General features: G+C 45.2%; 1 protein-coding gene across 1 annotated transcript; it reads right to left on the bottom strand.

The window, feature by feature from the left end:
• Positions 1 to 1,195: 1,195 nt before the first annotated feature.
• Positions 1,196 to 11,018, bottom strand: tamalin (trafficking regulator and scaffold protein tamalin). The gene is made up of 8 exons (XM_046396278.1): positions 10,639 to 11,018; positions 8,487 to 8,539; positions 7,359 to 7,413; positions 5,669 to 5,771; positions 4,462 to 4,555; positions 3,262 to 3,328; positions 2,471 to 2,537; positions 1,196 to 2,135 (listed from the first exon to the last, which is right to left on the bottom strand). The coding sequence occupies exons 1-8, from the start codon at positions 10,834 to 10,836 to the stop codon at positions 1,651 to 1,653; spliced, it is 1,122 nt and encodes a 373-aa protein (XP_046252234.1). The 5' UTR covers positions 10,837 to 11,018; the 3' UTR covers positions 1,196 to 1,650.
• Between the last annotated feature and the right edge of the window lie 40 nt (positions 11,019 to 11,058).

Genomic DNA, 11,058 nt, shown 5'->3' with positions numbered 1-11,058 from the left:
CCGGCTTTTCGTGTCTCATACTTCACCACAACATCTTAGACGACGACTTAAGAAGTTAATTCTAATGGAAATAGCAGAAAAACAGCCTAAGAAGCGGCCTGTCTGCAGATCGTGCTCACACATACTGCTGCACGAACAAAAGAATTTCACCACAGTCTTTAAACCAACAGTGGTGTTTTAGCAGCGGGGTGACATCCAAACATTCGCAACTGTGTTATTGACTAGTCTCCACCCTACTAACCTCCCACTGGGTTAATTGCTGAGTATGCACCCAAATGCACCCTCCTTGTTTGGCTTCTCTGTCTCTGATAAATGACTCTTTCACACTTTGTTTTTAGTGTACCACTAACCTGAGTCATTATCCCCTCATTAGGCATTTAGACCATTCATTCTGAATCCACGTTTCAAGCACCGGCAAGCTTGCATAACAAACCCCTTGAGCCCCCACCACCCCACCCTGCTTGTCCTTAATGTGCTCGCAAGAGTCAGAGGAGGGCATGAAGAAGTCTCGGCTCTAACACATGGCCACATGCCATCGCTCGCAATCATCAGCACTCCTGACGTATCTGTGAATGAGCGGCAGAGGACAAAAGGGATCAGCACCGCAGAGCCAGTAGAGAGAGTGACCACCATGACCTCATGGGTCAGCTGGGAGCCAGGAATGAAAAGACTCTGATCGACCCCCGCCCAAACACACACACACCCAGTCAGCTCTTGGACAACTGAAGCCGCCATGGGAATATGGGAGCGTGGAGGAAGAGGAATCAGCATTCGCCTGCAGGAGCTGAAAGAAAGTGGTTGTGTTTGGAATTCTGGGTCATGCCTTTCTCTGCACATTCCTCATCATGCTCCCAACAATAATCTGTGTCATGGCCAATACAACAGCCTTCTTTCTGGATACCTTGTGCCTCACAAAGCCTCAAACCAGACAAAACCGCACACTAACCTCTTAAACTCGTGTGATAACATTCTCAAGCGGGGAAAGAGTTGTGGAACTATAAAGACTTACTATATTTAAAAGTATCACATGGAGTAGGACACATCTCCCGCTGGGAAATTACAAACAGATTGTGTGTACACTCGAGGTCTGAGCACTAATCCAAGTTTGGCAGCTACATTTCCCACAAACAGTTGTGGTTTGTGGAACAGCGTAGCGTTTCTTGCAAGTTCGGCACAAAATAATGAGCATATAATCTGAAAATGCCGTATTTTTTATTTTTAGGAACCGTAACTCGGGCGAACAAAAAATAAAACAGGATCTATCTGAATCCTCTTAAGTAGAAATCAAACTTACAGAATGTCGTGTTGCACAGTCACAGTCGTAAGGGGTCTCATTCAGCTTTCAAAATACAAGTGGGTGCATGCAGTAAAAATGGGAAAATCCTTCATTCTGTACATAAACCTGACGTGTTAAAATAAATAAATAACTTAAAAAAACAAGACAATTGGAAACAAAACTTATGTACAGCTTTGAAACACTGAGGGCCACAGAACTTGGTCTACCCATTCCAACACGGGGAGGTGCAACTGTGGGTCATTTTTGGTCTCTGTCTCTTCACTCTTTGGGGCTGCTTGCACATTTTTCTTTGGCAGTTTAGTTTGACAGTCACTGGTGCTTTAAGTCTTTGGGTCTGGTCTCTGTGAAGCTGCTCACAGTTTGCTCTCCTCCTCCTCCAGCGGTCGGTTCAAGCCCGGGATGAATTTGAGGAGGCGCCTGCGGAAGCTTTTCTGCTTGGGCTTCCTATGCAGCGAGTTGAACCCTCCCTGCTTGTCTCCCGACGTGGACGACGACGAGGAGCTTCCCCTCATGTAGCTGCGCGTGCTGGCGCTGCGGGTCAGTTGCGTCTTGGCCGTCGTGAAGAGCTCGCTGGCCGGTCGCAGACGTTGCTGCCTCTGTGGCTCTTTCTTTTTGTCTGTGCTGTTGTTCTCCGAGTCCACGCTTCCGTCCGCCTGGTACAGGCAGGTCTGGTAGAGCGGGTCGTCCTCGGTGGCCGTGCTGAGAAAGCTGGCGCTGCTGCTGGTGCTGCCGCTGCAGCGGAGGGCTCTCTGAGCGGCGGGGCTGGGAGTGCCGAGGCTGCCGTACACGCCTGCCGACTCCAGGGACTCGTACACTGCAGCATCACTCATCACTATGCCTACAGGAGACGGGGCAACGTTAGGATACTGGACTACAAGCACAGTTGTACCCGTGAACACACGAACGTGCAGAAAACCACTCAAACTAGGACTAGTTTCGGGGAAACTTTTTGTTTGTATGTTTATGTCTGCTATGAATCCTATGAAACAAAATGGATGATTACAAGACTGGATATCCAGTCAGTTTGATACGTTTTAGTATTTTGGTTTTTTTTACAAACAAGCATGTGTTGTCACTCAGCAGTGAAACAGAAAAGCAGTGTTGACGCTCAGTGGATTATTCAGATGAAATAAAGCAAGTTGAATTAACAAGATAATCCAAGAGACAACCTACCATGAACCAGCCTCTGCTCCTGCACCATCAACGACCGATACTCATCCCATTTTTCATGAAGAGTTTGCTGCAAAACAAAGATGATAATAAATGATTGTGTCAAGAAAAACCATGACAAACAGTTTGTGGAACAGCGAATGAAAAGGGATTTGAGCTAACACAGCTTCACAGTTTAAAAACACTGCTACAAAGACATGACATGTGAACTTCACTTATATAATTTTTAAAGGCAACACACAACTAAAGTATTCTCAATGTACCAACAAATAACAGGCTAAAACTAAAAGAGGAAGCTGACATATCATTATTGTGAATCCAGTCAACATCATAATTAGTAACAGATCATCATCTACCAACATCATCTACCATCTCGAGCACGTCAAATGCACGTTAATCTTTAAAACGTTGGATTAGTTTCTCAGGGAGGGTGTGTGTTTGCAGCTCTCACACACTCGTGGATTAGAGCAGGACAGCTGCTGTAATCTTAGGGGAAAACCGCGCTCACTCGAGTCACCTCACAGGCAGCTTTTTCACAGCCAAGAGTCAGGAATGTCTGCAGCGAGCAGCAAGCCTGCGGGAGAAACTGCTGATGCAACAGGTGCTGCTGCCGGGGAGACAGGTGTGGAGGGAGGGGAGGGGGTGGTGTCTATGTCAGGCATGTAACGTAATGTGTGTGTGTGTGAGAGAGAGAGGCTGAGGCTGTGGGGAGGGGGTTGCACACCAATCCGACTGATTCACTGCCGACAAACGGCGAAAAACTGCAGCAGACACGCAGAAAAAGACCAACTCACCTTCAGATACTGCAGCCGCGCTTCCAGCTCCGCTTTTCGGATCGAGTCGCTGTAAAGCGTCTCCAGCCTGCGTGCCAGGGTAAAGCCAGAGGGCAACAGAATTAATAAGCGTAACAGGAAACACTTATAAAAACTACAAGGGCAGAAAACGGCACTTCTAAAACCAAGCTGCACCGTATGAAAGGCTCTTTTCATAAGACTGAGGCGAGAAGGAGTCTGGTGTCAAACGGTTTACAAGAGAGGGGGAAGGATAGTGAACATATACACTTTCCACTCAAGACTTTTCAGTGTGGTAAATCCTTTGAATCACATGAGTGGGTGACCAGCTTATAGGGCTCGTTTTCACTTTAACAGTTTACACAGGCAGGAGCTGTATGTAAAACCTGATGAAGTCTGTCTATAAAATCTGGGTTTGCACTGGCACTCTGGTGTGGTTCACCTCACTTCTCCTGCAGCAGCTCTGAAAGCTTATGGTACGGGGCCTCGCTAATTGTCCTTTTAATCTTTTATGAGTGGAGGAGGAGGAGGAGGAGGAGGATGAGGAAGAGTGTGTGGTTCAGATTAAACACCCACACTCAACTGCCAGATTTCAAGTGCCGACAGCGACGTTCAAGACACTCCAGCTTGTTTTAATCTCAAAAAATGTGTGAGTAAAGAACATTTTTTAAACTTTAAAGTGCATGTCAGATGGTCGAACAGCTTCTGAACCCCCTCCCTCTCCCTCTACGCCTTTCCGTATCTGACATTTCTGTAACTTTCCAAAACTGACACTCTGACACTCATACCGACAGCACACTACACTGTGGCTGGTCAGCTGTGCAGACAGAGCTGAGATGTTCAGTTCATGGCTTTTTCTGTCACTTTTCATGTGAACAAATGGCAAGACTACGAATGCCTTCCAGGAATGGGCATCATTATCTCCGTGTTTAAACCACCCTCTCGGTGATCTGAGGTCAGGTAACATCTTTATTTCCTTCCAGCTTTTATCCAATAAAGTGCCAAAAAAGCAACAAGTCTTGCTCAATTAAACTTTTAATGTCATTACCCTCTTTGGAAGTCTAAACATTTCCTTCCCAATGTAAAGTGAACAAATTGTCCATTAATGAATTTTGGGAAACTTACTCCATTTATCGTGCTGAATAATATCTTTAACAATATCTTCATCAATGAATTAAATTAGTTTTCTGTGAGTCCGTGTACCTGATTGTGTTCCCGCAGGCCCTGATGAGCTGAACGATCTCCTTGTGGCGAAATCCCTCTACGGTGGCCTCGTTCACGCTTGTGATGGTGTCCCCTGCACACACACACACACACACACACAAAAACCAATGTGTGTTAACCAGCAGCCATGAGGCCAGGATGCACTTCAATCCAACGCAGCTTCGATTGCTGCAAGCTGCAGTCAATTGAGGCTTGTTTGATTCTAAATGAGGCCGCGACACATGTGCAACACAAATGTGGAAGGTCGTGTGTGTGCACTCGTGGCAAGAGCAGAAAGCCGTAGAAGTTTATCTATCTGCAAGTCACACCGTTCCTCTTCAGACTCTGCACTTATCAGATGTTTTGTGCGTGACAGCAGCCTTTGTGAGGCTTCAGCACAAAGCCTGTTTTCCTCTTTCAAAAACCACCGCTTAATCCGCTTCATGCGATGAAGTCACTGCGTTCGCAGCAAGACTCGGGGAACAATAGACCGAGCATGCGAGGAATGTAGGAAGTGAAACTGAAGTGACATACGCATGAAGGGTGGATGAGGAAAGGAGGCGGCAGAGCGGAGATTCACCTTCCTTCTTCCTTTTTTTGGAGCCGCTGATGGAGACAAACGCTGCCAGCTTATGACCGAATGGTCACGAGTTTAAAACCAAAGACAATTTGGAACGACTGCTGCAGTGCTCTTTAGCACAGAGCTTCTTCTTCTCATCTCAGTTTGACAAATATTTCATTCAATTAACCCATTAAGAACAGAATTGCTCATGGTCTTTATCTGTGAGGAATTTCGTAAATAGAAAAAGGATCCAAAAGGAAACGAGTCGTGTTTGGCAAACACAAATAACACTTCCTTTCAAAACTGGCATTTAAGAGGTTGCCTTTGCTTTACTCTATCTGGCACATTGGTGAGAGGAGCTGGCAAATACTTGTCAGCCGAAATAGCTGCTCACTTCGTTGTTTGTTGTCTGGAAAATGAGTCGGCACACAGTCATGTTTGTGCTTCCCTAAACAGCCGGCAGAAACACACGAGTGCTTTTGTTGACGTACGGTACATGAATGTCAGCTGGCAAACACAAAAGAGGACAAGCTGAACTGAAACCTTCCGACATTTCCATCACTTCCTCTCCTGTCTATTATGGATGTTTTCCAGGCTATTTCAGGTTTCGATACAGCTAAAAGAAAAACACAAACATAAACTCACCAACTCGGAGTCCTGCTTGCTGAGCCGGGCTGTCGTCATGCACCTTGCACACAAACGTGCACATCTCCACAGAGTTCTGGTCTTGGTGGTGCAGGCCATAAGTCTGAAAGAGACAGGACAATCAGAGTGAGACCAAAAAAGATTTAGAATTACTTCTTTCTTACAGAGCCTTGCTGGATGAAGCAGGAAAAGCACATTGTAACACTGAAGGTGCAAAGGCATGCAAAGACCTTCTCTTGTCCGATCAAACAGAGATGGCTGGCAGACACTATCATCTGTCATCTAACATCATATTATCTTAAACTGAACGTTTGAATGTGTTTCAGCTCAGAGCAGACGAGGGTGGATTTTATCTTCCCATCAACTTTACTGAAATGGCTTCACAGCAACAGATCAGTATGGTTTTAAGTACTTTCACTGCCAACTGGAAGTTGGAGTCAGGTTGCCATAAAAACCATCAACAAAGAGCAGATTAATGAACATGTGATGTGAGCTAACAAAACATCACCAGCACCTTGTTATGAACCCAAGACGCTGTTGGCCTGGCAACAGCTTTTGTTAACTTCCACATTCATTTGCATGACCGTCCTTGTTTGACTTGCTGCAGCATCGCAGCAGGAGGTCACCAGGCAACAGGAACTTCCTTTTGTCACACAAATACCAGTCAGTCAGCATGCTGAAACTCAGTGACTGCCTCAACAAACAGGTCAATAGACAACAAGACTGTCCGGTACAATAACACGCAAGTTCTCAAACTTTCCAAATGTTGCAGTCAAGTGCTGCCATTAAAACGTGAGCCCAACTTGGATTTGAGTGTCTCTTATGGAAATTTTGTATCGATTCAGATCTGCCGGTCTGTGTTTGCTGCTGGCTCACTGTGAGCTTCCTTCTCAGCCGCCTGAAAGATAAACACGTAGCCATGCAAATACCGTCGAAATGCAAATATCACATTTACATGCTGGGTCCTCATCGCCACATGAAAAAAACAAGGACTGAAGGAATAAAACCACCAGGACATGTAAGACTCCGAAACTCATCTGTGTGTGTGCGTGTGTGTGTCTCAAACTAAACTGTCATGATCTCACTTCCTTCTGGCCACAGGCAGGCAGGAAGGGCGGAAACCTCCATCGAAACCAGAAATAGAACAATATGTTTTTTCCCCCCTCAATGAAGTACTTTCAGAAACTTAAACTGGCCAAAAAAAGCATTACAGCATCCACATTAAAGTATAGCAACACTTAACCACGTCAGAAAACGAATGAGGTCTGCGGGACTAGAGGCGACACTGTGAGGCAGCGCCTCAGGGCGACGTGAGGACGGCGAGAGACATCAGAGAGACACTGGGGTCAAAAGTGTGAAGCGTCTGCCCGCTGAGCTGCAGGTATTCCATGGGAAGCGTGTGAGCAAACCGCACGGCTTAAAATAAACGCTGGGAGAGAAAAATAACATCTCCTTTGAACTCAAGTCATGGGACTAACATCAACGATGTTATCTGAACCACACGTGACCTTTCATCCCCGCAGCCCCACAGGCAAATGTTCAGATTAACAGATTTACAGGATGAGATGTTTTAGTCGCTAAAGTGTCATCATCAGTTGACAGCGATGTGCACGATCAGGGAAATCCTGTTAAATGGACCTTGAGAGGTTAACCCCCCTCGGCTTCAATATATTGCTGTTAATCCTCTTACCTGGATCTCGAAACCAAACGCCTCCTCTTCCTTTTTCTCCAAGACCACCACCTTCCTGGAAAAAAAGAAAGAGATTTTATTATTTATTCAAATCAAATGAGTCTTCCTGTGAAATTAATGTGAGCTGGGGGATTTGAGACTCAATCAATTAAACATTTAATTGTTTCTCAAGGGAAAAAAAAAGCCAAAATACGGGACACCAGATGACAAATACTTGTAAGCCTTAAATTATGACGTGTTTACCTCGTGATGCAGTAAAACCGAAAGGTGAAAAAGCACGCAAGTGTAATCAATGAAGAGCTGAAACAATTAGTCATTTAATCAGCAACCTCTGCTATCACTGATCAGTCGTTTTAGGCTTCTTTTTTCGTCAGTTTCTCAAATTTCCTGTTTTTATATCATCGTGAACTTAACATTTTTTTTAGTTTTGACCTGCTGGTTGGACAAAACAAGTCGTGTGAAGGTGTCATCCTGGCCTTTCTGACACTGTGATGGGAAACCAAAAAATAACCACAAGGTGATTTGAGAGAAGAAGTAATGTGTTTGCTTATGAAATCATCCCGAAAGTCTAAAAGCTCACAGTATCAAAACGGAATTCAAAGTGTACACCAGTGCATTAGTGCTGCCTAAATCCTGTAAACAGTTGGTAGAGTATACGAATCAGGTTTTGGGTTAACGTGAATGATGATATTAAAGGAATCGTTTACAAAGATGTCAACAAGATGTTTACATCCAACTGTGGATTCCTCTCCTCCATGTGTGTCCTTATCTCAACTGCATAACAAGATGTCTCTGCTGCCTGCACAGAGCGTCTTCTGTGTCCGGCAGCGTCTGCACGTCACAGCTTCACATACAGTACAACAGCCTGCTGAACCGAGGGACGCCAGCGCAGCGTCTGTCATGCAGGGGCGGCAAAATACATGAAAATTCATGACCACCCCGAACAACATCACGCACAATAACAACGTGACGACGGACATCGTTACAGTTTAACTGAGGACCTTTCGCTGTGAGACCAAGCTGTGCATTTGTGATCACTTTGGGAGGAAGGTGTTGTCATGAGGACACTAGTGTAAAGATGGGAAAAGTGACGGGTAAATGCCAGTGAACTGTAATGGGGGACTGTACCTTTGTGGTTCTGGTGACTGCGTTAGGGGTTTCCACTTCTGCAGCCCGCCACCCTGCGAGGAGAAAACGAAACAAAGACATGAAGTGTGTCAGGCACCTGCTTGAAGGTAATGCAAGATTACTCATGAGGATCTCCCCACCCCCTGACAAGATTTCCCTGACAAACCTACTGTACACATCAGTGCGTCAACCAGTCCAGCGAGTCACGAAGCCTCACATGCGCACTGTGCGGTGTGTTTGTGTGCTTAAGCCACTGAGCCACTATGCCAAAATGAAAACCTCAGCACTGAAACCAGAAATGCGTGTCCGACTGCTTTTTGTTTACTTCAACATCAGAGGAGAACCTCACCTAAATTTAGCCTTAATTTCACACAAAATTAGCTGCCCTCAGGTACTGTTAAACTATCTGAAATGACAGATCATTTTGAGCACAAGTTCCTGCCTATGACAGAAACAAATAAGAGACAACGGTGAGCACCAGGCTGGAATAACTGCCACAACGCTGCACTGAGTGAAAATCCAAGTCAGCAGCAGGTCAGAACCCGACACTACCTGACTGTGTAAATAAGGAAGGCATCTGTCCAAAAGGCTCCCCTGAATCACTTACACGTTCTCCATCACATTCAAATGCTGCCCCTATGAAAGGCTGCTTTGTGCCGCAGCCTCTCTGGGTAGTAAAATGTTGCTTTCTTTATGTCCCAACACTTACAGAATTGTCCCGCTCCCGTCTCAATGAATGCATTTATTCCCAAATGCAGAGACTGACGGGGGTGGCTGAGCCCTCTGGCCTGCGTGTGCACAATGTACTGTTGTAGCCACCCACTCCAACTACTACACATTTGTATATGTACATGTCTGTAGGTTTGCGGGTAACAGTCCACATGTCTGTTTTAAACTAACAGTGTCCACTTTTGTCAGAAACTCCACAGGAAGTTGCTCAGTTTATGAGAGACACAGCAGCCAAGGAAGATGTGTCAACTGACCCATTAGCCGTGACAACTTTTGTTATTATGCAACAGCAGCTATAGCTGGTGTCACTGTGGACCTTCAGAAAAGGAGGCGGTCAGTCCTGGTCCCTGTGCTTCAGTTATTGAACTAACTAATCCAGGCAAACTTGTTGTCATCAGGTTAAAATGTGTGCTTTGATGAAGTTGAATGAAGCTGTCTTAAATGTGCTCTTATTTTGAAGCATGTAGAGAGTCAGAACAACCATTATGAATGAATAAATAGCATTCAACATTTATCAACACAAGTCAGGCTGTTTTAAGTGTTTCATCTCTGACTAATACTGCAATGTTTCAATCCAGCACACAGTTTGTACTTTTGATGCAATTCCAGGTCATAGATATCAGTGTCCAAACGACAAATTTGCCATCAGACAGTCAAAGTTGTCCGACTTTATGGTTTTGGTCTTTCAACAACTACATGACTTGTAGTTGAGCTGAAGTCTTTTTACCTCGTACCAGCTGTTGTATATCTAAGCATGTGGTAATGATACAAGGAACTTTAAAGAAACTTTCCTAAATGTAAATCACATTAAAACTCACAATCACCCTAAAGAAGGAGGTGATGTGTTTCAGAAAAGGAGTTTTGACTGTTTGACTTGACACCTATGATGTACTGTATGGGGCCCTGGTGTACCTGACACAGCACAGATGCAGTGTCTGGGTGGTCCACACTTGGCCCTGGACGGGGCTACTGCGAGATGCCCTCTGCAGATACCCTGTGGACAGCTTCCAGCTTGGAAGGTCACCAGATAAACTGATGAGATACAAATGTGAGTCGACTGCATCCCTTAGACCCAGAGATATTTACTTTTAGGTGAGCTGACACAAAGTCAAAGGATTGTTTGTATAGCCATAATGACAAAAGTGTATTCTCCTCCTGGCAGGAAAAACACTGAAAGTGAATAAAAAGTGGTCCAAAACCAGAAGAGGGACTGGATATAAGTGATTAGGGGGGACCACTTGATATTAAGCAAATCTGTCTTAAATGAACAACTGAAATTTAAAAAGTTAAAGCATTCGAACAGAATAACTTAAGAGCGCAGCATCACTCAAAAATGTGCCTTCAAAACGTCAAAATAAAAGACTCAATGAATGAGAACACAAGAAAAGAAATGAAGCTTTTCACTCCGTTTTGGTCTCCTTACCTTTTTCAAGTTTCTGGGCAGCGTCCCACCAGAATAAGCCAAAGTCTTGTAGTTGTAAACATCCGAGGAGTTGCTCGGTAAGTCCATAGTCCTGCAGCTGTCTGACTTTGACGAGGGGAAATAAATGTCGTTGTCTTGAGATGCGGGTCCAATCTCTGGCCCGCTGGAGTTCACCTTCTTCAGCCTCCTGAACGTCATGTCGAGCTCAGAAACGAGGAGAGGAACAAGTTGTGAGAGAAGTTTCAGTGAACTGTTGTGTTGTCCTGTGAAAGCAGCCGAGAAAACACGCGAGCCTCAACGTGGAGGGAACTGCCGACTTGTGAGCGTTTCTTCTGAATAAACTGCGGAGGCGGGGACTTTGTTATGAAGGGACACGAATGAGTGCCAACCGCGACGTTGACGTGAATCCCTCGTGCTGCC

Source organism: Scatophagus argus, chromosome 8, assembly GCF_020382885.2.
Source record: "Scatophagus argus isolate fScaArg1 chromosome 8, fScaArg1.pri, whole genome shotgun sequence".
Lineage (NCBI taxonomy): Eukaryota > Metazoa > Chordata > Actinopteri > Scatophagidae > Scatophagus > Scatophagus argus.
The sequence above is the reverse complement of the archived record's forward strand: the minus strand, read 5'-3'. Positions and strand labels throughout refer to the sequence as shown.

Excerpts from the sequence above, each read along its gene's own strand:
- tamalin (XM_046396278.1), bottom strand. The coding sequence starts at position 10,836 with ATGACGTTCAGGAGGCTGAAGAAGGTGAACTCCAGCGGGCCAGAGATT. Across the intron at positions 3,329-4,461 it reads GCCTGCGGGAACACAATCAG|GCTGGAGACGCTTTACAGCG; the intron begins GTACACGGACTC and ends CCTGGCACGCAG. Across the intron at positions 2,136-2,470 it reads GGAGCAGAGGCTGGTTCATG|GCATAGTGATGAGTGATGCT; the intron begins GTAGGTTGTCTC and ends CGTCTCCTGTAG.